The 27,672-nt window shown below is 38.5% G+C and overlaps 1 protein-coding gene and 3 non-coding genes across 5 annotated transcripts in view; all 4 read right to left on the bottom strand.

Annotated features, from left to right (window-relative positions):
• NOP58 (NOP58 ribonucleoprotein) overlaps positions 1-25,112 on the bottom strand; it is a 34,259-nt gene extending 9,147 nt beyond the window's left edge. Inside the window, exons 1-9 of one of the 2 annotated variants that reach the window (XM_045480780.1) lie at positions 24,839-25,112; positions 16,549-16,625; positions 14,220-14,272; positions 9,460-9,581; positions 7,107-7,243; positions 3,426-3,490; positions 2,331-2,465; positions 1,105-1,250; positions 63-189 (exon numbers count right to left, since the gene is read on the bottom strand). In XM_045480780.1, the coding sequence (XP_045336736.1) occupies positions 63-189; positions 1,105-1,250; positions 2,331-2,465; positions 3,426-3,490; positions 7,107-7,243; positions 9,460-9,581; positions 14,220-14,272; positions 16,549-16,625; positions 24,839-24,883 (907 nt within the window). In that variant the 5' untranslated portion in view covers positions 24,884-25,112. Of the gene's footprint in view, positions 1-62; positions 190-1,104; positions 1,251-2,330; positions 2,466-3,425; positions 3,491-7,106; positions 7,244-9,459; positions 9,582-13,900; positions 14,020-14,219; positions 14,273-16,548; positions 16,626-24,838 lie in introns of those variants that run through there. The other variant, XM_045480782.1, reaches the window with a different exon arrangement.
• Positions 968-1,049, bottom strand: LOC123600266. The gene has a single exon (XR_006713625.1). It is a non-coding gene; the product is annotated as a small nucleolar RNA SNORD11B (small nucleolar RNA).
• Positions 14,039-14,125, bottom strand: LOC123600259. The gene has a single exon (XR_006713618.1). It is a non-coding gene; the product is annotated as a small nucleolar RNA SNORD70 (small nucleolar RNA).
• Positions 15,910-15,998, bottom strand: LOC123600258. Its single transcript, XR_006713617.1, has one exon. It is a non-coding gene; the product is annotated as a small nucleolar RNA SNORD70 (small nucleolar RNA).
• Positions 25,113-27,672: the final 2,560 nt, after the last annotated feature.

Raw genomic sequence — 27,672 nt, 5'->3', positions numbered from 1 at the left:
TCCTAGTAGAAAATAACTCAACTCTAAATATTCCTATTTACCAGTCACATTAAAATCATCACCTGCATGAGCAATAAGCCGTGCTCCCACTAATTCCCCAACCATGACTGTAACGTTCGGTGCAATGGCCATCATTCGATTTTGTAGATATTCATAGAGCTGGGTTCTATACTCTGAGATTTCAATTACCTAGTATAAAGAACAAAGTGGATATGTCAAAAATGATCTGAGTAAAAATTATATAAAAACCACCGCCTGAAACATTACAGTCCTTCCTAAATTATCACAGAACAGCTGTGCAATCCTGGGAAAATGAACCACTCCTTACTTCAGTTTCTCATTTTAATACATATTTTATGAGATAATAAATGTAAACAATCTAATACGCTGCCTAAAAATGTTAGTCAACTATTAATTTGGTTAAGTGCTCAGCTTTGCCTCAGGTCATGATCTCACGGTTTGGGAGTTCAAGCCCTGCATCGGGCTCTGCGCTGACAGAGCAAAGCCTGCTTCAGATCCTCTGTCCCCCTCTCTTTCTGCCTCTTCCCTGTTCATGCTCTCTCTCAAAAACAAACATTAAAAAAAACAAAAACAAACAAAAACTCCAAGGGCTAGACATTGTATCATCCTCTTTGGTACTTTGTTTTTTAAGATTTTGTTTTTAAGTAATCTCTGTACCCAACATGGGGCTAGACTTTAAACCCTGAAATTAAAAGTCACATGCTCTATCAACTAAGCCAGCCAAGTGCCCCTTCTTTGTGATTCTTGTTTAACTATCTCCAAATGGGCAAAAAGGGGCTCCAGGCTACAAACACAGAGGCTGGAATTAAATAATTCAAACTGTAATTCTCTGTCTTCTTAATGGATTTATAATTCATTATCCAGACAATGCTGACAATACAAATAAATTGATAGTGTTCTATTAACTTTACTTCAGTATTATTTCCCCCACTAAGTATATAAATCAAGATGGCATCAGATGAGGTAGTGACTGAACACCCTCATATTTTTCAGGTAATTAGTAAATTTAAAAATCATCATTGCCATCAGAAAATTATTCCATAGCTGGTTCCAACACAACTAGTTTCTCCATGTATAGTTTACCTGAGTGCAGAGATGTAGAATATTGCAAATATCTTCTTCTGAAACCTCTGTTCCCATTGATATCTCTGCAGCTGCTTTCACTTCTGCTTCAACTTCCTCTGGCAGTAATTCAGAAAGTTTAGCTGAGGCATAATTCTTCCTGTCGCCTATGGAATGTTTGCAGAGGATGAGGAAGAATCACTCTTTAACAAATTATATAAAACCCAAATAGTAACAAAACAAAACAAAACAAAACAAAACAAAACAAAACAAAACAAAGGTAGAAATAAGCCAATGAAAAGGGTACCTAAACAAAACAAAAAGCAAACAAGTCTGACCTGGATATTTTTCTTATGTAAAGGCTTAATTTTAGAGCTTAAAATCTCTCCCCACATTTCTATTCAAAAAAAATATGCATTAGATAAAAACAAAATACCCCATGAAATAGGACTGATAATATTGTGACAATTTGTAGCCAAGGTTTCATTAAAGCCAGTGCCATGAATTCTTGAGGTGGTAATATGGTAATATAACATGAACCTGGTAAGTCCTATTTATCAACAATGCCCAAGCCCCTCTACTAATATTACTGTACTATTAATATAGAATATAACAGTAACAGCATAGGCAGCGTACTAGTTTTATTATTAATATAATGCACGCTATTCGAAGTCTACAGTTGTTCGTATTAATGGCAAATTCACTATGAGATATATTCATCTGAAGATGCCATTTTCAGAAAAACCAAATTAGAGGGGCATCTGGGTGGCTCAGTCGGTTGAGTACCTGACTCTTGATTTTGGCTCAGGTCCTGATCTTACAGTTTGTGTCAGGTCATGATTTTACAGTTTGTGGGTTTGAGCCCTGCACTGGGCTCTGTGCTGTAAGTGTGGAGCCTGCTTGGAATTCTCTCTCATTCCCCATCTCTCTGCCCCTCCCCAGGTTGTGCTCGCTTGTGTTCTCTCTCTCAAAATAAATAAATGAACTTAAAAAAAGAAAAAAGAAAGAAAGAAACAAAGAAAGAAAGAAAAGGAAAAACCAAATTAGAGAATGATGCTCTGTTGTACAGGCCATCAAAATCACAGATAACTGTATCTGAATTCTAACAGACACTAAGATCACTACACTCCCAAACACATAAAAGTCATAAGGAACTCTGGGAAGCTCAAGGAAAAAGCATTACTATAAACTCATGTTTTTGGATGCAAATACTTATTTTCAATGCCTTAAAAGATAAAGTTACTCACCAACTTTCTGTAAACACTTGCAGTATGTCAAATTATCTGAAATAATTTTTCCTAATTCAGGAAAATGCCAGCCATACCATTCTCTACACCGCATAATGTAGTTGTTTAGTTCTTTATCTAGATCATCTAACAAGGCTGCAGGAGATTAAGATGGAAAAGAAAAGAACTTTTAAAAAGGCTTTGAAAAACTGTGGTAAAATATACATAAAATTTACTATTTTAACCATTTTCAAGTGTAGGTTTCAGTGGCATCAAGTACATTCACAATGTTGAGCAACAGTCACCCACTATCCATTTCTAGAACTCTTTCATCATACCAAATGGAAACTCTGCACCCAATAAATAACACCCCATCCTCTCCTCCTCCCATCTCCTGGTTATCTCTTCTACTTCCATTCTCTATGAACTTGCCTGTTTTAGGTACCTCATAAGTGGAACCACACAATAGTAGTGTTTTTTTGTGTGGTTTATTTCTCCTAGCAGGTTTTCAAAACTCATATAACATGTTGTAACATGTATTAGAACTTCATTCCTTCTTAAAGATAAATAATAATCCATTGTGTGTATGTATTCCATTTTGTTTACCCATTCATCTGTTAATGGGTATATGGGTTGTTTCCATCTTTTGGCTATTGTGAATAACGCTACTGTGAATGCAGATGTATATATACCTGTGAGTATCTGCTTTCAATTCTTTGGAGTATATACCCAGAAATGCAATTGCCATTTAAAGGGATTTTTAAAACTAGAAACTGTTAAGAATCTGATGTTTTCAAAATTCATTTAATGACTTAGGAAAACGACCTATTACAAAGCCAAGTGAAAAAAGCACAATGCAATAGATCCTACTTAGTCATTTACTTCACGGAAAAACACACATCTGTTAACATCACTAGTGTTAATTCACGTTATTTCTACCTAGTTAAATTATGGGTGGTTTTCCTTCCCAATTCTGCATTTTCTAGTTTCTCTACTTCATTACTAAAAATTCTAACTGATCTCCTTTCCCTTCCTCAAGTGCTAACATTACAAAAAATACAGTTTTAACAGGAGGAAAAAGTCATGAGGATTAGGCCTCCCATGGATTATACTTACAAATTGCCTGAACAATCATGGTATCCACTTTATCAGCACTAAATTTCAATCTATACCGGGACAAGCTGGGGATAAAAGGGAAAAATAAGAAATTACTGACAGCATCTATGAAAAGAACTAACAGCTTAAAAAATTGTTTAAAACCAATCCCCTCTTCTTGGAGCTGCAATATTTTAATTTTCCCAGCATGAGAAAATCAGTTGAACAAGAATACAATATGCAAAATCAGGGGCGCCTGGGTGTCTCAGTCAGTTTAAGCGTCCAACTCTTGGTTTCGGCTCAGATTGTGATCTCATGGTTCCTGGGTTCGAGCCCCAGGTCAGTGCAGAGCCTGCTTGGGATTCTCTCTCTACCCCTGCCCCACTCATGATCTCTCAAAATAAATAAAACAAACAGAATATAATTATGCAAAACCAGGAAATACACATTTAAATTTTTTAATGTTTATTTATTTTTGAGAGACAGAGAGACAGAGAAAGAGCATGCGCCAACACAGTGCGTGAGATCATGACCTGAGCTGAAGTCACTTAACAGACTCACTTAACTGAGCTACTCAAGAGCAACGTGGAAATACACATTTAAAAAGAAAATACATCTGTCCTGCTATAACCTATATTTCAGAAACATGAATTAATTTATGACAGACAAAAAGGATGATGCTGTGCAATGCAAGTCATATTGGCTCATACATGATTTTTACAAGGTATCAATGCTTTATACCAGTAGGTAAATAAAAGTACAGCACTGTTAACACCTGAAAACAGAAAGCCATGGAGGAACAAAATTGTACATAAGGATTTTTTTTAATTTTACTTATATTTATTTATTCTTATGTTTTGTCTCCCTCCCTGTTTTTATATTATTTTTGCTTTCCCTCCCTTATTTTCATGTTTTGTATCTTGAAGTCCTCATAAGAGTGAAGTCATATATTTGTCTTTCTCTAATTTCATTTAGCTTAATACCCTCTAGTTTCATCCATAGTTGCAAATGACAAGATCTCATTCTTTTTGATTGCTGAGTAAAATTCCATTGTGTGCACACACACACACATCCATCAATGGACATCTGGGCTCTTTCCATACTTTGGCTATTGTGGATAGAGCTACTATAAACATTGGGGTGCACATGTCCCTTCAAAACAGCACACCTGTATCCCCTGGATAAATACCTAGTAGCGCAATTGCTGGGTCATAGGGTAGTTCTGTTTTCAATTTTTTAAAAAATCTCCATACTATTTTCCAGAGTGGCTGTACCGGTTTGCATTCCCCCCAGCAGTATACAAGGGTTCCTCTTTTTCCACATCCTCACCAACATCTGTTGTTGCCTGAGTTGTTATTGTTAGCCATTCTGACAGGTGTCAGGTGGTATTTCATTGTGGTTTTGATTTGTACTTCCCTGATGATGAGTGATGTTGAGCATGTTTTCATGTGTCAGTTGGCCATCTGGATGTCTTCTTGGAGAAGTGTCTATTCATGTCTCTTGCCCATTTCTTCACTGGATTATTTGCTTTTTGGGTGTTGAGTTTGATATGTTCTTTATAGATTTTGGGTACTAACCCTTTACCTGATATATCGTTTCAAGTATCTTCTCCCATTCTGTCAGTTGCCTTTTAGTTTTACAGTTTACTCCGCTGTGCAGAAGCTTTTTATTTTGATGAGGTCCCAATAGTTCATTTTTGCTTTTGTTTCCCTTGCCTCCAGAGACGTGTTCAGCAAGAAGTTGCTGTGACCAAGACCAAAGAGGTTTTTGCCTGCTTTCTCTTTGAGGATTTTGATGGCTTCCTGTCTTACATTTAGGTCTTTCATCCAATTTGAGTTTATTTGTGTAGGAAAGTGGTCCAGGTTCATTTTTCTGCATGTCGCTGTCCAGTTTTCCCAGCACCACTTGCTGAAGAAACTGTCTTTATTCCATTCGATATTGTTTCGTGCTTTGTCAAAGATTAGCTGGCCATACGTTTTGTGTCCATTTCTGGGCTCTCTATTCTGTTCCACTGATCTGAGTGTCTGTTTTTGTGTCAGTACCATACTGTCTCAATAATTACAGCTTTGTAATACAGTTTGAAGTATGGGATTGTGATGCCTCCAGCTTTGGTTTTCTTTTTCAAGACTGCTTTGGCTATTCAGGGTCTTTTCTGGTTCCATACAAATTTCAGGATTGTTTGTTCTAGCTCTGTGAAGAACGCTGGTGTTATTTTGATAGGATTGCCATAAGGGTTTCTTAATCTTGGCACTGTTACAATGCGGGCCAGATAATTCTTTGCTGTAGGGGCCTATTCTGTGTAGAGTGGATGTTTAGCAATATCCCTGGCCTCTACCCATTATGTTAGACCTGAACCCGTATGTCACAACCAAAAATATCTCTAGACACTACCAAATTTCCTCTACGGGATATTAAATTGCCCCTGATTGAGAACCACTACTGTTATACAATGCCAACTAATCACAAGCTTGTATCTTGACTCAGTTTAGCTAGTAATGTTCTTTTAAAAATGCTTATTACATAGGGGCACCTTGGTGGCTCAGTCAGTTGAGCATCTTGATTCCTGACTTCAGCTCAGGTAGTGATATCACAGTAAGTCCTGAGATACAGCCACTCGCACGCCACAGTAAGTGAAGCTGGCTCCAGATTCTTTCTCCCTCTACCCTTCCCCACAACCTCACACGTGCTTGCTCTCTCGCTCAAAAAAAAAATGCTTGTTACAAAGTTCTTCTTGACTTTTATGTATTTTGTTCATCTCTGTAACTCAGTAGCTTTAACCCTTTCATTGATTTATGCTATGTTTTGTTCAAAGGTACAGATCTCTGTTTATAGTATTATTCCTTTTATATAAATTTAACGTGTCTTTTTAACTGTATTAACACATAGAGCTTTTTTTAAAAGTTTATTTTGAGACAGCACTAATGGGGGAGGGGCAGAGAGAGGAGACAGACACAGAATCCAAAGCAGGCTCCAGGCTCCAAGCCATCAGCCCGGAGCCCGACGCTAGGCTTGAACTCATGAAACTGTGAGATCGTGACCTGAGCCAAAAGGACACTTAACCAACTGAGCCAGCCAGGATTACAGGGCTATTTTTGATAGTGCTCTGGTTATAAAGTTGCATAGATTCTGAGTAGTCTACCTTTAATCCTATCTATTCTTCACCAAAAAATCCTGATAGTTTAGTACAATTTCACAATATGCCGAGCTTTCCGGGAAAACATACCACAGTAAAACAGAAATGCCTGTTCTAATGGACCTCTGGTTAAACATGATAGGACAATGTGCTTCTCTTTGCCTTATTATAAAAATTCAATTAAAATCAGTAAAACAAGCAACACAGATACACAGCAGACCATAGCAGGTAAGAAAGTTCAGGAAGATGAAGACGGAGGGATAGCAAATGATTCAGCAGGTATCAGAGAAAAGAAAAAAGAGAAAGCCCAAGTATTGTGGGACCCAATGCTCATAAGGCAGAGAATGCTTATGATGAGGACTGCCTGGTTTCCAGCCCTGGCTTCGTCACCTACCACATAACTGACTTTGGGCATCAGATTCATCTATAAAACGAGGATACTACTACTACTACCTTCCTCATAAAATTATTATGAGAATTAAATTAGTATTTACAATATGGTTAAACCAGTGCAACATAATTGCTTATTAAACAGAAATAAGCGGACTTTGTTTTCCAGTAAATCTCACCTGTGTGCCAATCCAAGACACATAGCTGCCATTTCACGTGGTTCTACTCCAGGGATTAATCCATCCATCTGGGAACGAATTCCTCTCATAAGTTCATTAACAACAGGACTATGGATACAACTGAGATTCAGCTTTTCCTGTAAGAATAAGAATATCTATCTGTATTAAGTTCCTAAAACCATTTAATTATTAAAATAGAACAGATTTAAATATATATTTCTCAGTTTCTTAAAAAGCAGTTTCTAGTTAGTGTGTGGGGAGAACACTAAATGCAGATTTAAAGAATTTTTTTTTAATATTTATTTTTCAAAAAGAGAGTATGTGAGCAGGGGAAGGGTAGAGAGAGAGGGAGACACAGAATTTGAAGTAGGCTCCAGGCTCTAGCTGTCAGCACAATGACCAACAGAGGGCTGGAACTCATCAGGCTGGGCTCAAACTCACAGACCGAGAAATCATGACCTGAGCTGAAGTTGGATGCTTAACTAACTAAGTCACCTAGGGCCCCCAGACTTTTTTGACATGGTCCAGTACTATAAATGTACTTTCTCTTCTTTACGATTCTTCTCTTTGTAAAAAATATTTTATTTAAGTAATCTCTATACCCAACATGGGTCTCAAACTCACAATCCCAAGATCAAGAGTTGCATGCTCCACCTACTGAGACAGCCAGGCGCTCCCGATTTTCTCGGTAACATCCTTTCCTCTAGCTTACTTTATTGTAAAAATACAGTATCTAATACGTGTTGACATACAGAATACGGGTTAATAAACTATGTATGTCATTGGTAAGACTTCTGATCAACAGTAGGCTTTTAGTAGTAAAATTTTGGGGGAGTCAAAAGTTATACACAGATTTCTGACTGTGTGTGTGTGTGTGGGGGGGGAAGGGTTGGCTCCCCACGCCTAAGCTGTTCAAGGGTTTACTATACAATTTTTTTACACACACACCTCCACACATTAATAAATTTTGTTCTGCACCCATTCATTTCTTTTCACTTTGCATTGTATTTAGTATTCAATTCAATAATTCATTGTATTGTGCTAGTTTATCCAATGCAAATAATGACATGCATGAAAAATTAGATGTATTACATCATGTTTAAGAAACAAATATTTGGTATGTATGAGTGATCTTCAGTGTAAGTTTTTAAAACAGAGAAACTGAAAAGAAAAAAATAAAAATACCCATAATCCCACCATTCAACAATTTCTTCTGTACTATGCTAAAATCTAATGTTTTCAACAGAAAATTACAAACACTTGTGGGCACACCAAAGAATGAAGATAGAGATTGACATCATCACAGAAAACTTCATTACTTACCAGACAGTGTTAGAAATTCATTTAATTGAACTTCTTAAATTCACAATCCTGGACAAAAAACCCCCTCAAATCTACTTAGCATTTTCTTACCTAAAAAGACCTATATAACACGGGGTGCCTGGGTGGCTCAGTCAGTTGAGCATCTGACTCTGGCTCAGGTCATGATCTCATGGTTCATGGGTTCGAGCCCCATATCGGGCTTGCTGCTGTAAGCACAGAGTCCACTTAGGATCTTCTGTCCCTCTCTCTTTGCCCCTCCCCAACTCGCACACGTGCACTCTCTCAAAAATAAATAAAACAGTAAAAAAACAATAACAAAAAAATGAAAAAAAAAAACACAAAACCCTACAACATAATATAAACCTTGCTTCAAGAATTAGAGGTATGGAACACCTGGCTGGCTCAGTTGGAAGGAGCACAGAGGGTCTTGATCTCAGGGTTGTGAGTTCAAGTCCCATGTTGAGAGTAGAGATTACTTAAATAAACAAACTTAAAAAAACCCAAAAAACAAGAGGTATATTCACAAACACAATAATTAACCTGTCACTGTAAGATCTACAATAACCACTGAAGATCAAACTATCGCAACTGGCTCTCAAACTCTTCTTCTTGTTCTTGGGAGCCCATTTTTCCACTACTTCTACCAATCTCTAGAAACTCTACCCCCTGCTGAAGTTTTCTAATAAACACACACACTCAAAAGAAATGTCATGTTTCCATTTCTGTTGAAAGAAAAAGAAATGTGGCTGAACAAAGACATGGCGGGATACAGTGTTAACAGATTATCTCTGGGCAGCAAGATTAAAGCTATTTTTTTTTTTTAAATCATTTTAGGGGTATCAATATTTTCTACAATGACCAGGCATTACTTTTATATGCTTAGTACATATTGGAAATCAATTATTCTATAGGTAAAGGAGAAAAGATCAAGTATGAGAACTTAAAACAACCAACTCAATGCAAAGCCAAGTCTTTGTAGTTGCTAAGCTGTATGGTGAACTCTGATTAGCAGGCATGAAAAAAAAATTACCTTTATGACCCCTCCTAGTTTAGCATCAGCTACAGCCAAGGGTTCATGAGCTTCTTTTACTATTTTCTTCAGAACTTTCTTCAGCTGCTTATTGATTTTGCCCTCCATCAGAGCTGTAAATGCTTTTGAGGAAAAAGAAAAATCACAAGAATTCTCAAGTTTCTAATTTTAAGAACTTAAGCTCTCATTTAAACTTAAAAGATAAAGCAAAATAAACACTTCCTTTTACCTTTCAAAAAGGGTGAATTTAACATTACTTCTAAAATGAAATGATAAATGTAAAAAACACTGAAGGGGTTACACATTTGAATTTCATCTGATCTTCCCACCCCCATTTCAGCTCTAGAATTGGGAATTAAAGCAGAACCAACATTCCTTTCCCTATGTAATAGGAAATCTACTCTTGAACTCAGAGCTAAAATCATAAAACGTTAGAAACAATCTATTCTGGAATCAAAAGTAAATTCCCTCTCCTATATTATAAACAAACTGGCCTGTAAAAGGAGTATATTCACTTGGAAGGTCCTGCTGCGGGGTAAGGATGTCTGAGTGGAGGGCTTTTGCTAATCCTGATTCAGATATGTCATCAGGCCTCTGCTTGTAAACCTCCAGCGATGGGGAATTCCCCACTAAAGACAGCCTCTTCAATCTGAGACTGCTTTCATTTTTGGAAGGTTCTAAATCTGCTAATTTATAAGTCTCACTGTTCTTTAGGCTTACACTTAGATCTTCTGGACCCACATGGACTGACACCTCCTGTTATCTGTGATGGTTCTGGCTGAATTTAAAGTACTCCTGGCAGGAAGGAATTCGGTCACAATTTCTAAGGCCAGGCAATTTATGCTTTATCAGCCAGGTATCTGCTCTTTCCTGACCACATCTCCATCCATTTGAATTACAAGTCCATTTCACCTGTTGTCTGGGAAGATGAAAGGTGAGGACAAAAATCATCTGGCTACCATTAATCTCTTACAGAGGTTGAGACACTCTAAGAAGTTGAGACTCAAGCTATTTTTGTTAGGTTCCAACCATACTGTACAATACTGACTCCTTATGATCTGCCTTTCTAATAGGAGTTATCTTACTTGCTTTTATAATTAAAAAATTTCAACTTCCAGCTTCTATTCTCAATCTTGCATACCATCATTTATGCTTAGATTTATCTTCCCTTTATTATGAGAAAACCTGTTAATTACTTTTCATAATATGTATTTTTTTGTTAAGTTTATTTTTGAGACCGAGGGAGACAGTGTAGGGAGGAGGAGAGAGGGAGAGAGAATCCCAAGCACGCTGTGTGCTATCAGTGAGAACCCCGATGGAGAGCTCGATCTGGGCCGCCCCTGTAATTTGTACTTTTATTTTTATTTATTTATTTGTTTGTTTGTTTATTTGTTTATTTATTTATTTATTAATGTTTATTTATTTTTGAGACTGAGAGAGACAGAGCACGAATGGGGGAGGGGTAGAGAGAGAGGGAGACACAGAATCGGAAGCAGGCTCCAGGCTCTGAGCCATCAGCCCAGAGCCCGACGCGGGGCTCGAACTCACGGAGCGTGAGATCGTGACCTGAGCTGAAGTCGGACGCTTAACCGACTGAGCCACCCAGGAGCCCCTGTAATATGTATTTTTAAAAGATGGCAAACAGGGGCATGTGGGTGGCTCAGCTGGTTAAGCATCCAACTCTTGATTTCAGCTCAGGTCATGATCTGACAGTTCATGGGATTGAGCCCCGAGTCAGGTTCCTGCCTGACATTGCAGAGACTGCTTGGAATCCCTGCTCTCTCTCCCTCTCAAAATAAATAAATAGACTTAAAAAATAAATAAATAAAACATGGGAAACAGAGATGGTGATGAAGTTAAGAGGACACTGAGTCTTGGGGCGCCTGGGTGGCTCAGTCGGTTAAGTGTCTGACTTCGGCTCATGTCTTGATCTCGCGGTTCATGGGTTCGAGCCCCGCGTCGGGCTCTGTGCTGACAGCTCAGAGCCTGGAGCCTGTTTCAGATTCTGTGTCTCCCTCTCTCTCTGCTCCTCTCCCACTCGCACAGTCTCCCTCTGTCTCAAAAATAAACATTAAAAAAAATTTTTTTTTTTTAAAAATAGAGGACACCGAGTCTTTATTCTACTTCACTAGCCACTTCCCAGTAATTTTCCCACTTCATCCAAATGTAGGCTGGCACCAAATTTTTCTGTGGCATTTGGAAGACTTGCAACTTGGAAATTAGACCGAGAGTAAAGATAAAGCTCTCCATACCAACAGCATATTTGAATTTCTAGGACCAATATAAATTCTTTTTTTTAAAATTCAACCTTTTATTTAAAAAAAAAAAAAGTTTATTTACTTATTTAAGTAATCTCTACACCCAATGTGGGGCTCGAACTCATGACCCTGAGATCAAGAGTTACACTGCCCCTCCAACTGAGCCAGCCAAGCACCCCAAAGACTTTAAGTAGGCTCCACATCCAATGAGAGGCTTGAACTCATGACCGTGAGATCAAGAGTCTCATGCTCTACCAGCTGAGCCAGCCAGCACCCCCCCCCCCCATATAAATTCTTGACATCACAACAGATCAGACTGTTTCTTGGGCTACGGAGTTTTAAATGTACACTACCATATCTATAACCACTCAGTTTTGGTTCTGTCATACTATAATTGCTTTTTACAGGGAGTGGGAAGTTAATTTCCAGGAAAGACTACTCTCTTAATAAGGTGATGTTGAGTTTCTGGTAAAAATAGATGAGAAAAGGCAGATTCTTGACAGAGCTCACTACTTTCATCCCTTTATCCAAAGTATTTATATGCTAGAATCTAGCAATTTGACAGCGAAGAACAATATAGTCTCTGCCTTCCTGGAAGGAAGATGGGTGGAGGGGGGCTGACTTTAAATTCTTAGCTAGTATGGCATTTTAGCCATTTATTTTACAGTATTTTAAGGTATACCAAAAGCTCAGTAGGGAAATGAGATACCTCTCAAGCCTCAGTTTTTCTGTAAAATAGTTATTAATATGTATCCCACAGGATTGTTTCAAGGATTAAACAACAATTTTGAAATGATGAGTACAAAATCTGACACACACTACATGATCAACATATTAGCTATTAATAGTAAAAATCTGGGGGCGCCTGGGTGGCTCAGCTGGTTGAGCGTCTGCCTTCGGCTCAGGTCATGCTCTCACAGCTTGTGGGTTCAAGCCCCATGTCGGGCTCTGTGCTGACAGCTCAGAGCCTGGAGCCTGCTTCAGATTCTGTGTCTCCCTCTCTCTCTGCCCCTCCCCGACTCATGCTATTTCTCTCAAAGATAAACATAAAGAAAAATTAAAATAGTAAAAATCTGCTTCATGTCTGGGTAGAAGTAGACCATTTAATATGGACTGGTCAGAAATAGCCCAAAAAAAGATTAAAGAAGTAATATGCAAAAGGGAATTCAAAAGAAGTCACTTGGGATCAGGGCCACTGCACTTTATAGCTTCAGCAGGAGCTGTTCAAATCAGTCTATGTGAATATTGCACACCCCACCCGAGTTGGAAAATAGTGAACACAATCTTTTTCCATAGAGTTTTAACAAAACTCTACCCATGTAATTTTAAAGCTGTGATAAACAGATCTTTTTAAAAAATTCTCTAGGCAGGGAGGCACCTGGCTGGCTCAGTTGAAAGAACATGCAACTTGTGATCTTGGGGCCATGCCTTCAAGCCCCAAGTTGGGTGTAGAGATTACTAAAAAAAAATAAGAACAAAAACTAAAATTAAAAAAATTATCATTGTTGTGCTTTAATAGCTCTATGAGGCTTTAATTACTGACTTACTGATGCAGCAGCCCTAGAACTCTTTTTAAAAATTAAAAAATTGGTCTCATTATTGGGTCTTCCTTCAGCTACCCCTCTGCCAATGTTGGGGCGGTCTATTAATATTCTAGCATGTTTAGTTAGATTCCTAATTTTTACAAAAGAATTATACTCCTCTTTTGTGGCTGATGAACAAAATTATTTGGGTCTATCATATTCTTGCCTAATTATAAGCCATATTCTTTATAGTCTACATTTTCAGATTATACCAACAAGCAGTTGGCTGACTTAATATATAGAACTTAAGCAACTGAAAAATCCATGATTAGAATTTTATATCCAGTCTTCTTATTTTCCCTAACACTATGGGGCGGGGGGGGAGAACAACCTTGTTAAGACCAACTGCTTATTAAAGCCAAACCTAGATGATACACCCTATTACTTTATGTCTGTTCTCCCATTATGAGGACTGATTGAAGGATATGAGCCATCCATTCTTCATGTTCCCTTCAGATTAACTCAAGGCTCTGTGTAGGTTTCATACTAAAAAAACCCCCCAAAAGCTGCTTTATTATTATTTCAACTGTGAATCCTGGCTATTCTCAACTTTACCCTTGAATTAAAATCATCAGAGGGCTGTGCACTTGACTACATTACCTTGGTCCCTTGTAGAACAGCTTTTACTGAATTGTGCTTCAGCATTATGCTGTTGGTTTCCACAGGGAGATCAACTTAACCACTTCTCACACTCATCACATGGGGGGGGGGAACAAGCCCTATGGTGAAAAAAGCTAACTCAATGTTGTCTCAGTGGTAGTGACGAATTAGAGTTAGATCACTTAAATTCAGTTCCAAAAAGAATGCATCATTGACAACATTGAATAAGGTTAACTCAGGCAACTGAAGCAAATAATCTTTTGATAATACATTGACAAGATTATAAATAAAACCAAAAAAAGCTAGTCTTTCACTTTACCTGCTAATGCTTCTGCTGTATCCTGAAATTTCTCAAAATGTTTTAGCTTTACTCTAGAAGGAAAAAAAAAAAAAGAAAAGTTATGAGGGCAAATTGATTCTTCAAAAGCCATATATTTAGGAAAGAGGTTCTGGACTGTTTTCAAAGCACACACCAACAAAATAAATTTTCCTGTCACTGGGCATGAGGGTGCAAAGTTAGATAAATTCATATTAAAACAACTTGTTTCTCCAAATACTAGGTCAGTAATGTCTGGACTAAGAGAAGATTGTAGGGTTTGAAGGAAAAATAGCTAAGAGGTTTGGTACCACATCTCAACCACAGGAAAGATGTTGAAGCCTGAACATAACCTCTGTTGCTTAAATCTGGACACAGATGCCTTTTACTATATGGAATAGGAGACCTTAGAAAAGGAATTAAGAGTACCTCTCAGGTCAGGAATCTCACAACACTGATTTGTCCATCTAGTACAAATGTCATTAAGAAATAGCTAATGGTCTGGGAATGCAAGCTGGTGCAGCCACTCTGGAAAACAGTATGGAGGTTCCTCAAAAAACTAAAAATAGAACTACCCTACGACCCAGCAATTGCACTACTAGGCATTTATCCATGGGATACAGGTGTGGTGTTTCGAAGGGACACATGCACCCCCATGTTTATAGCAGCACTATGGACAATAGCCAAAGTATGGAAAGAGCCCAAATGGCCATTGATGGATGAATGGACAAAGATGTGGCATACATATACAATGGAGTATTACTCAGCCATCAAAAAGAATGAAATCTTGCCATTTGCAATTACGTGGATGGAACTGGAGGGTATTATGCTAAGTATTAGAGAAAGACAAAAATCATATGACTTCACACATATGAGGACTTTAAGAGACAAAACAGATGAACATAAGGGAAGGGAAACAAAAATAACATAAAAACAGGGAGGGTGACAAAACAGTAGAGACTAAAAATATGGAGAACAAACTGAGGGTTACTAGAAGGGTTGGGGGGGGGGTGAGCTAAATGGCTAAATGGGTAAGGGACATTAAGGAATCTACTCCTGAAATCATTGTTGCACTATATGCTAACTAATTTGGATGTGAATTTTAAAAAAATAAAAAATTAAATAAAAAAAAAAAGAACTATGTTCCTTAATTTCCAAATATTTGTATTCTTAAAACCAATTTACTATTAGCTTGTAATATATTTCTGTTGACATTATAATATATGCCCTGTGAGATTTCAAGCTTTTGAAATTTACTGAATCATATTTTATTACCCAGCATATGGTTTATCTTAAAAAAGCATTCCATCGGAAATTGAAAATAATGTATGATACGGAATTTTGTGAGGTTTATCAATTATATCAAGGTATTCATTATTGTTTTTATCTAATCATTCTATCAATTACGAAGACAGTCATATAAAATTAATCTATTTTGCCTATGATTTTCATTAACACACAGTAAGAAATGTGACAAATAATTCAGGTGTATTTCTGTTTAGAAGATAAATGAGACTTAAGCTCCTGTTGTTTAATAAATTCTTCTATAAACGACAACAACAACAAATAGCTAATGGTCAAATCTGACTCCTTATTTTACTTAAGTTACCCTTATTTTACTCTCCTTCCCAACACACTTATGTGCAAGGTAACATCATTTTATATTCAACAAAAATATACAGTTAATTCATAATTCATTGTTGTCTCAGTGGTAGTGACGAATATTTGAGTTAGATCATTTATATTCAGTTCCAACAAGAATACATCATTGACAACAATGAATCACGTTAACTCAGCCAAATGAAGCATACAGCCCTTTAAAAAGAAAAACTAGTCTCCTATTGTCCCTAAAATAGTATTGTCTTAATTAAGGAAGGTTTTCTTATCTGCCAGGGAACAAAAACCCTGGTGATCCCTTAAATACATTTAACAATACAAAGATTTTAGGAAAAAATAGTAATTTCAACTTATTGTGCCTCACCCCATCCCCATTTCCACCCTTTTGAAGTGGCATCTGTTGGTGTCTATGCCTGCATAAATGCATACACAGATCTAAGAGAACCTTGAAACAATGGGGTCACATATGTATCACTGAGAAGCATGATTTTCTTGGTATACCACAGTCCTCTCCCCAAGTCACCAAAGGATCTATAGATATACTACAATTTATTCAGCAGTTCTATTACTTGGGCCCCCTGGTTAACTCAGCTGATAGAGCATGCAACTCTTGGATCTCGGGGTCATGAGTTCAAGCCCTGCATTGGGTGTAGAGATTACTTAAAAAAAAACACACCTAAATGTTAACTAAATACTTAGTTTCAAGATGACTTACATTTTATTTGCTTTCTCTGGAGTTTCAAATTCTTTCCACAAACTATCAACCTCTTGAAGTTTCTTCTCATTCAAAACCTGTAACAAATATTTAAATGGCATAGCTTAGACATATATAACTACACTCTTCAAGTACAACCGTACATGTAAAATGAGAGTGGTAAAAGCTATGTTCTCATTGAAATACACCAATTTTTTACCCACCATAAATACGTGATCAAATTAGCAGCTCAAGTGGCCCATTTAATAACTGGATGGAGGGGCGCCTGGGTGGCGCAGTCGGTTAAGCGTCCGACTTCAGCCAGGTCACGATCTCGCGGTCCGTGAGTTCGAGCCCCGCGTCGGGCTCTGGGCTGATGGCTCAGAGCCTGGAGCCTGTTTCCGATTCTGTGTCTCCCTCTCTCTCTGCCCCTCCCCCGTTCATGCTCTGTCTCTCTCTGTCCCAAAAATAAATAAACGTTGGAAAAAAAAAATTAAAAAAAAAAAAAAAATAACTGGATGGAATTCAGTTGATGACTTTGTTTAAAACTTCCCATTTCGAAGGAGTCACTAACACCTTCACAAAACATAGGTTTTTTAATTTTTTAAAAATATTTATTCATTTTCGAAAAGAAAGAGAGAGACAGAGCGTGAGTGGGGGAGGGGCGAGCGACAGAATCTGAACCAGGCTTCAGGCTCTGGGCTGACAGCACAGAACCCGATGCGGGGCTTGGACTCACAAACCGTGAGATCATGACCTGAGCTAAAGTCGGACGCTTAACCGACTGAGCCACACAGGCGCACCAGCATATGTTTATAGAACAACAAAAGACTTTATTTCCCTACTTTCTAGAATAAAGAATAAATTTTATTTACTGCTTATGATCACCCTAACATCAAAGTACTAAGGATTTCTCTAAAACTGAGATACTATCAATTTACTTCCTGTTACAAGAAAACTTAAAATGAAAAGGGAAAAAAGGGGCACTTTAAATCTATGAAACAGTCATTAACAATTAGGCATATATATTTAAGGCTTTTTGACAGTCTTCTCAACATTTTATTTATGCATACTTTTCAGAATCACACTATATCATTTAGCATAACATGGACACAATTATAGGTTTTGACAACGTAGAATTAGACTGTATGAAAATATCACCATCTTATGCTCTTATAGAAGTTTAAGGTCTTTCTAAATTTTCCTTATTCTCCTGCAGGAAACAGTTTTGTATGTATACATGTTGTATTTCTATAAGACATACTTTACTAGAAGTGCGGTTAATTGATCATATAGGAAATGCATATTTTATATTTGACAGATGCTACCAAAATGCCTTCAAGAGAGTCTATTAGTTTCATTTAAATCAAGAGTTAAAAGGGATGCCTGGGTGGCTCAGTCAGTTAAGCATCTGACTTCGGCTCAGGTAATGATCTCGCAGGTGAGTTTGAGCCCTGCGTTGGGCTCTGTGCTGGCAACTCAGAGCCTGGAGCCTGTTTCAGATTCTGTGTCTCTCTCTCTCTCTCTCTCTCTCTCTCTCTCTCTCTCTCTCTCTGCCCCTCCCCTGCTCACACTCTGTCTCTGTCTCTCAAAAATAAAAACAAACATTAAAAACAAACAAAGAGTTAATAAAACATGTCCCACACTCTCACTAATTCTTGATGGCATAAGTCAACTGCCCAAGCATAACACAGGGTAGACTCAATCCTAAAAACCATTTCCTCCGGATTTAACATCCTTGAAACTGACATGCCTTACAACTCATGGGAGGTAAATTTAATTAGCAGTGTAAATAGCATATTAAATTTGGTGAAATATAATACACAGATATTATGTCTTCTTGTGGGAAAAATACTCAACTGATAAATTTAAAACTATACCTTACTGATAAACATTTTATCAAATCCATTATCACAGAATATTTACACAGTAAGATTTATTGCCCAGTGACATCTAGTGTATATTTTTGTGATAAAACATAATTACAATACTTCAAGTTGCATTTAATTTCTGTCAGACAAGTATGGCAAGATGATTTTAAGGAGGATTTGTTGTGGGGGTGCCTGGGTAGCTCAGTCAGTTGGGCATCTGCCTCTTGATCTGGGCTCAGGTCATGACCCTAGGGTTGTGGGATCAAGCCCTGTGTTGTGCTCCGTGCTGGGTGTGGGGCCGGGCTTGGGATTCCCTGCCCCACCCATCACCCTCTGCCTCTCTTCCTTAAAAAAGAAGGAGGGGGGGCGCCTGGGTGGCGCAGTCGGTTAAGCGTCCGACTTCAGCCAGGTCACGATCTCGCGGTCCGTGAGTTCGAGCCCCGCGTCGGGCTCTGGGCTGATGGCTCAGAGCCTGGAGCCTGTTTCCGATTCTGTGTCTCCCTCTCTCTCTGCCCCTCCCCCGTTCATGCTCTGTCTCTCTCTGTCCCAAAATTAAATAAACGTTGAAAAAAAAAAAAAAAAAAAAGAAGAAGGAGGGGAGGGAGAGGGAGAGAGGATTTGTTGTGTTCTTTAAATTTAATCTCATACAGCCAAATTACATATATTCACAAAACTTGAGAATTCGGTCAAAACAAATCGAAATGAAAAAACTTAAAAGAACAGAGTAAGAGCACTACATGATCACAAAACAGTGTTTGTATTAAAAAAATTACAAGCTGGGGTGTCTGGCTAGCTCAGTCAAGAGAGTATGTGACTCTTGATCTTGGGATTGTAAGTTTGAGTCCCATGTTGGGCACAGAGTTTACTTAAAAATGAAATCTTTACAAAAATTACAAGCCACTAACAGTTTCTTTTCTTTTCTTTTCTTTTTTTTTTAAGAGAGACAGAGAGTGAGCGAGCAAGCCCAATGCTGGGCTTGATCATGACCTGAGCCACCCAGGCACCTCTAACAGTTCTATTTTGTGTATCAGGAGAACTTCCAACAAATCTCATGAATGCACTGAAACATTAACTGTTACTTTTTGATTAAGTAAGTTCATAGAATAGTCCTAACTTTTGGAAATAGTTTGTTTAGAGAATGCAGCTAAACCATACCCAAAAAGTTCATGAACTGCTGAGAGCGTATGTATCAAACAGGGGACATGACTCATGAGTAAAATTTACACTTTTTCCTAGTTGAAAAGCAAGATAACATTTGGGTAACAACTGGCATAGTTAAGAGATATTATCAGCATTCTAAAAGCAACAAGGGAAATGTAATGAAAACATTCATGACTACTCAAAGGTCTCCAAAGACTGTTACAAACAAAACCTTGTTACTAAATGTTTCCAATTGTGCTACAACATACTGAAGAGAACATTACTAATAAAGACAGTCTGAACAAAGTAAGAGGTAACTGCTACATTTTCTGTAAAATGTGCCTCAAATTTTAGTCATTTTCAGACAGAGAAATCTGAAAACATTTGTATACAAAGTCCATTTCAAGTTTTATCATTTTGGATGAAGATACAATAATTTCCATTTCCAAGTAGAAACAGTGTGTAGTTATTACCATTAAAACATTTAGCAGGCTGCGGAGCCTGGGTGGCTTAATCGACTTCAGCTTGGGTCATGATCTTGTAGTTTGTGAGTTCGAGCCCTGCGTCAAGGCTCTCTGCTGACAGCTCAGAGCCTGGAGCCTGCTTCAGATTCTGTGTCTTCCTCTCTTTCTCCCCCTCTCCCACTTGTGCTCAGTCTCTCTCTCAAAAATAAATAAACATTAAAAAAAATTTAGCAGGCTATTATTGTTCTTAGTTTTAAAACTGGTCTTTATATCTTATACATACTGTAGAGAGCAAGATTGTCTCTCACTCAGGTCAAGCAATAACCTATGTCACAAGCAACCAAGGGCATTCCACTTAAGACCCCATACTGCCGAAACCAGCACCAGCTGAGACATACTCAGAAAAGATAACCAATAGAAACATAAGAGGTTTGTCAATCAGGACTTATTAAGTCCTTTTTAAAATGGAAGATTTCTGCAGTAAACTGTCAAAACTTTCTTAACACTGACCCTTTCACATCTGACCACATCAAAAAGGTAGCTGCTGTCCAAGACCCTGCCTGACTGATCTCTGAACAAAACAGAGATCTTCCACTGCTTGAATATAATAAACAGTAAGTTCTGTGAGCTGACCTGGACCAGACCAAGGCCACAACTCAACTGTGCAATCAAAGACTTCCTTTCCCCCGTTCTAACTTATTTGTTGTGTAACCTGTCTTGTGCTTTGCTTTCTGTAATGTGTAAGAAGTCGAGTTAAACAGGTAGTGAAATGTTGAGTCTGGAATCCTGAACCTGAGTTATAATTGTATTAACCTTGCTTTAACACTGAAAAAAGCTGATACTGTGGAAAGACACAATTCATTTGTGCGCCTGCCTTCACAGCATGAGACATACTTACTTACAGATCAAACTAAATATCCATGGGGCTCCTGGGTGGCGCAGTCAATTAAGCATCTGACTCTTGATCTCGACTGAGGTCATGATCTCATGGTCCATGAGTTCGAGCCCCTCGTCAGGCTCTGTGCTGACAGTTTGGAGCCTAGAGCCTGCTTGGGATTCTGTCTCTCCATCTCTCTGCCCCTCCCCTGCTTGTGCTCTGTCTCTCAAAATAAAATAAAATAAACTTAAAAAAAAAAACCCTAAATATCCAGGATTTGCTTCAAAACAATGTGGGGAGGGGAATGAGAGAGGACACAAAATGGGCCTGCTGAAGCTGAGTAATAGGGTACATGGAGAGTCTTTATAATCTTCTACTTGTCTCCTTGAAAACTTTCACAATAAAAAGTAAAAACAAACGCATCCCACAGCATGCCAGATAGTCCTAGGGTATCCTCCTCTATTCCACACAGGCATGAAATTTATAAGCAGGAAAGGGCACATTATTATCAAAAGTGACTGTCCCTAATTTTCACTTTTTAATTGGTTATTTTGAGACTTCCTATGTTTTTATTAAAATATTCAATGCTGTAGTGCCTGGGTGGCCCCACTTGGGCTCAGGTCATGATCTCAATGAGTTTGAGCCCTGCACTGGTGCAGAACCTGCTTGGGATTCTCTCTCTGCCCTTCCCCCACTCTCATGGGTGTGTCCACGTATGCTCTCACAACATAAATAAATTTAAAAAAATAAACATTCAATGCTAACCTAAAAAAAATTTTTTAATCTTTACTTTTGAGAAAGAGAGCACGTGGGCGAGGGAGCAGGGGAGGAATGGGGGGGGGGGGGGAGGGGACACACAATCTGAAGCAGGCTCCAGACTGAGCAGTCAGCATAGAGCCCAAGGCAGGGCTTGAACTCACAAACCACAAAATCATGACCTGAGCCAAGCTGGGATGCTTAACTGACTGAGCCACCCAGGCTCCCCTCAATGCTAACTTTTAAAGTTTTATTTCACAAACAAAATGGTTAAGCATTGTTCTATGAAACTTGTGTGAGTTGTTACACAGGATGACTTGGAATAGTTTCAAGTGTGAATTATTCAAAAAGGAATAAATTGATACATGCAACATGGAATGGCTTCAAAAGCGTAAGTGAAAAAAGCCAGACACAAGAAAACTATTACTTCACTTACATGAAATATCTAGAAATGACAAAATTATACAGACAGTGGTTGCCTAGAGCTCGGTCTGACTTTGACTTGCAAATGGGCAGAACTTTACTTTTTAAGAGGAAGTCTAAACTGGATTGTAACTTGCACAGGTGTATAAATTCTACTAAAATGTATCAAACTGCACCATTTACAATAAGTGAGTTATACAGTATGTAAGCTATACTCAAATGCAGCTGGAAAACCATACTGCTCACTAATCATATTATACATGACCTGTGGTATACACCTAAAAAAAAAAATCTCTTCCTCATGGCCTTGAGGAAATAAAAGAACACAAACAGAGAGCTGCACTCTACAATGTGATTATTAAAACCAAAAGATGCCTTTAATCTTGCTATGTGTGCCACACAACAAGGAACACAGGTTGAGTTTTTACAATATTCTAAAAATAACAACAGTTCTTTCAGTATTGTCTTTGTATTCACATACAATCATGTTAACACAGTAATTTTTTTAGAAAGTATTTAATTCTTTGTGAATCACTCTGTATATGTGGCTACATACACAGCATATATATGCTATATACACACTGGAACATGATAACAGAATAAATGTATTCCTTACTATGACCTCAGGTTTAAAAAGTTTTAAAAATTTCTTGGGGCTCCTGGGTGGCTCAGTCGGTTGAATGTCCACTTGATTTTGGCTCAGGTCACCATCCCAGAGTGGTGACATCCAGCCCAGCATCGGACTCTGCTGCTGAGCATGGAGCCTGCTTTAGATTTTCACCCCCACCCTTGTGTGTGCCTTCTCTTTCTCTCTCAAACTCAAACAAAACACCAAAACAACAACAACAACAACAGCATTCGTATTAAAGCATGAATTTCATGCAAACCAATATAATTTTATACCCCAGTGTTCTGAAAGATCATAAAAAGGGAGCTAATAATTTTGTACTACATATGCACTTTAATATATAATTTATATACTGTAATATTCACCCTTCTCAAGTGTATGACTTACTTTTTAGCATATTTTCACAAAACTGTGCAACCACTATTAATTCCAGAACATTTTGTATGACTGTTTTATTAACAATCAGTAACTGCTATTAACCGCAAATATTTGGAAGTGAAATCATTATTTCAATATACTCAAGCCTTTAGTTATTTATCCATTACATGGAACCCTAAACCACAATTTGAACAGTGACTTGCAGATAGATAGCACTAGAAACTGACAGAATACTCAAGACTTATTTTTGTGGAGAACACTCTTCATTAATAGAAACCAGTAATTTATTAAGAAACATGGTTAAGTGTTTTATGACCCAGGTCACTACAATTGTAAGTCAATTCCTTCCTAACAATCAGAGGCACACAGTGGACTGCAGAGTTGCCCCTCTCTCTATCAGCATCCAGTGGACAGTACACAATGACTTCAATTTAGATGAAATTCATCCATATACACAAATTCAAAATATGACAGACCATGCTGGCTAAGAAAATTTGGGCACATGTGCAGAATTCTATTTAAGAATTTAGAAAAGATTGCCAAGAAGCTGGGAAAACGTAAAATAGACATACTCCACGTTCCAAAGCTTTCCAAAGTCCCTTAAAATTTCTAATATTGCAATTACAGACAACCCCAATGAGAAAAAATAAGCAAATCTAGCTTTTGGCTTTTACCATGTTATCTCTTAAAAAATAATAAGTAATGTACCAAGTGCAAATGGAACTGTATTTTCAAAAGTCTGAAGAAAACCTTAAAGTTTTCTCTAAACCAACATTTTGGAAAACTGATTGCAGATTTTCCGCACTCATACCACAGTTTTTTGATTCATAGCTAGAATCTTACTATACATATTTTATCCATTTTTGCCTTAACAGCACATATATGAAAATTTTGTTTTTCGATGCTACATTTGTAGAACTCAGAAGACTGGCTAGCACATGGATAGCACTCAGTTTCTCATTCTTTCTAACAACTCTATAGCATCCTACTACACGAATGTCCCATTGCTCAATCAGCTCCGTGCTGATAAACTTCAAATTTCAAACTTTATTAAGACAACCAAATCTCAAATTGATTACCATCGGCCCAGATCTCTCCCTTAGGTATTAAACTTAAAAAATGACGATTTAACAGACACCGCAAGTTTCACAGCCCAAACTGGACCTTTTCAGTATCCTCCCGTCTCCAAAAAAAACCCAACCATCTTGTTTTTTTCTTCTCTTCGCTACCATCATACCCCACTCACTTCATTCATTAGCCAAACCCACCAGTTCTACCTTCAAATTTTCTCCTGGTATTTATTTCCCTCCGTAGCAACCTTAATCCAAGCAATTTCATCTTGTCTACATTGATGCAAAAATATTCTTCCTTTCTTTCTTGCCTCCTATAATCTATTCTTCACACAGCAAAGCAACTTCATTAAGACAAGTTTAGATCAAGTCATTCCTCTGCTTAAAACCTTTCAATCATTGCTCAAAACCACTAATAAACCCCAAACTCCTCACCTTTACCTGTGAAATTCTAATACAGCTCCCGCTCACCTCTCTCACCAAGCTAAATGCTCTAACACAGAACCCTGCGCCCCAAACGGCGGGGCCACGTGTTCACCGAAACATGCCTCCCAGGCCCAAAGCCTTCCCCCACCTTTCAAGGCAGGAGGACACAAACGGCTCCCACGCGATCCTGAGCAGTGCTGTCTTCTTCTTACGTCTTTCCCTGTCCTCACCGGCCCAACACCAGCCTCCCCCCTCCAATGGCTCAATCTCCAACCTACCTTAAAGATGGCGTAGCCGACAGACGTTTCAAATAGCACCAACATGGTGAGGCCGGATTAGGGCCCTGAGCGGCCCGCCGCGAGCTCTGTTATCAGTGAAAAGAAATCAAACTTTCGGCCCGAAAGGTCCGCAAGGCCGCAGCGGGCCAAGCACAAAGCAGCACGCCTTCTTGCAAAGAACCACACACCACGTTGCCTAAAGATTCCACACCACGCTGCGCAAAGAACGCCTGAAAGCGTCCCTCCTTCTCCAAGGATTCTGGGATATTGCGTCACTTCCGACGGAGAGCGTGACGTTGCTTCCGATACGTTCCCGCCAATGGAGTTGGGGGGGAGGGGGAGGAGGGGGGGGGGAAAAAAGACCGTGTTGTTAGGAGATTTCTTAGGGACTAAAGCGAGCTTTTAAGTGGCTGGACTGCAGGGAAATCCAAAAGGGGAAAAACTTCCCTTTTTATTATTTTTGAAATGCCCACATAGGATATATTTTACTTTAAGAGAAATGCGCAGCTGTCTCGTCTGTTTACCCCAGGCATCTGGAATCTCGGAAATGCTAGCCCTTTAACTTTGCTCCCTGGATAGCCCTGCCTTGAAGTGAATTTCTCAGGGTGACACCATCCATGACTGTCGCTGTATTTGCGAGCATTCCTGGCCGTTCTCTTCTCTCTGGCAAATTGATTTTTAGCGTAAATGTCTTTCATACGTACGCCTCTCCCATTTTTGCTGCAATGATTCTAGGGTATGCATTTAGACTTTATGTCCTTGTCTTAGTGTAATTTGCTTTTCTGGGACTTTTCAGTTTGAGTGACTGGTTTCAATACCTCAATTATTCCACAAGTCTGGCTTTCAATAGGAGTGAAATTTCCTTCCTCACTTCCCAGGCTTTATACGCGGATTGCGTGAAAGCATTAAGTTGCAACCTGATGAAAGTTTTGGAACACCAAGTAACTTGATTTTTTTTTCAAGCAGCTCTGCAACCTGGGATCAAATCCTGGACTGAATAACAGGAAAGATGAAGGTGGTGGGGGTCGAGGGTGGCGTGGGGGTGGGAATGGGGGCTGGGGGGAATCAAGTGATGGGGGGAGGGAGTACAGACAAGAGCATGGTTGATTATAGCCATAGGATTCGGTGTGATCAGGGAGGAAAGAGATACTAATATGGCTTGATTAGGAAAGGAAGGGTGAATGGGGTGGCTGGATGAAGTGGAAGCACCGTGTCTGTTTGTGGTGTTATATAATTTCACAATATATATCATCTTTTTTTATCTAGTTTTTTTTTCTGAAGATTTTTTTTTTTTTTTAAGTAATCGCTACATCCAACTTGAGGCTCAAACTTACAACCCCCAGGGTTAAAAGTGTCATGCTCTACGGACAGAGCCAGCCAGGTGCCCCTGTCTAGTTTTAACTGAAGAGTTATCTGCTAGAAGGAGCATTCTGTATCTTACACTTAATTATATCTGTATAGGGCATCATGTTGTACTAGTCACGAAGTAGGCTCTCATTAAATAATTCTTAACCATTTAATGAATGAATGTTTGCAGGAAGTAAAATTCTTTTTCTTGCATCTAAAGTTTGCATCTTTTGCTCAAAGAGAAATGAAACCACTTATTCAATAAGAAACCTTTTTACTGTGCTTCTCCAAAAAGTTGTCTTTGCACATTGCCATTTATATAATCAGCCCAGTGATGCATTAGTCAGGGGTTCTGAGCTGACTCTGGATTTGGATTTGGATCTTGGCCAAATAAAGTAATTCTCCGAAAAATTCCCCGTTGCAAGAGAAAAGTAAGAGATTCAATACTTTATTAAATTAAACAAAGTACTAGATCAAGGGGAGATAGCACAAAGAAGTATAAGGAGGAGAATATGGGAGAGTATAGATAACCCAGAAGAGGGATTTATTACTTTATTAGTGGTTTAACATGGTAAAAGGACAAAGGTAAGAAACATGGTTCTTTTGTTCACTCCCCACCCTCCAGCCCTATCCCTGTCCCAGCTGGAACATATGCTCCATGAAGGTTCATTGCTGGATGCCCAGTACCAAGTGAGTATCTGGCACATGGTAGGGACTCCATAAGTACAAATAGTGATGGGTGCATGAACAACTGGAATGAATAAGGGGATTAAATTATTTCTAGGTGCCAGTAGAGGCTTCATGTACTTTTGGGGATGGACTGATAATAGCAAAAGAGATCCTTCTGTTACGAGACCTTTGATGTGCCTTGTAATAAATAGAAGGAGATGTTTTGGATCTTTCATGTAGTTCAAGTAGTAAACATCTTTTAGGGGCGCCTGGGTGGCGCAATCGGTTAGGCGTCCGACTTCAGCCGGGTCACGATCTCGCGGTCTGTGAGTTCGAGCCCCGCATCAGGCTCTGGGCTGATGGCTCAGAGCCTGGAGCCTGCTTCCGATTCTGTGTCTCCCTCTCTCTCTGCCCCTCCCCCGTTCATGCTCTGTCTCTCTCTGTCCCAAAAATGAATAAACGTTGAAAAAAAAAATTAAAAAAAAAAACAAAACATCTTTTATGTAGTCAACAACTATGAATGTTTACTCTCTGTCAGGCTTTATTATAAGCACTAAGGACATACCAATGAATAAAACATGTAAAAACCTCCACACTTCATGAAACTTATATTCTAGTAAGGGGAAACTAAATAAATAAATATCTAGTATATTAGAGAGTACTAGATACTACAGAGAAAAATAAAGCAGGACAGGGGAATAAGATATTCTAGGATGGTAAGGAAAGGCCTCATTTAAGTGACATTTGAATAAATGACTTTAGGGGCTCAGTCAGTTAAGTGTCCAACTCGTAGTTTTGGCTTGGGTCATGATCTCACG

Source organism: Leopardus geoffroyi, chromosome C1 (assembly GCF_018350155.1).
Source record: "Leopardus geoffroyi isolate Oge1 chromosome C1, O.geoffroyi_Oge1_pat1.0, whole genome shotgun sequence".
In the NCBI taxonomy this organism is placed as follows: domain Eukaryota; kingdom Metazoa; phylum Chordata; class Mammalia; order Carnivora; family Felidae; genus Leopardus; species Leopardus geoffroyi.
This window is presented reverse-complemented; position numbering and strand designations above follow the sequence as displayed.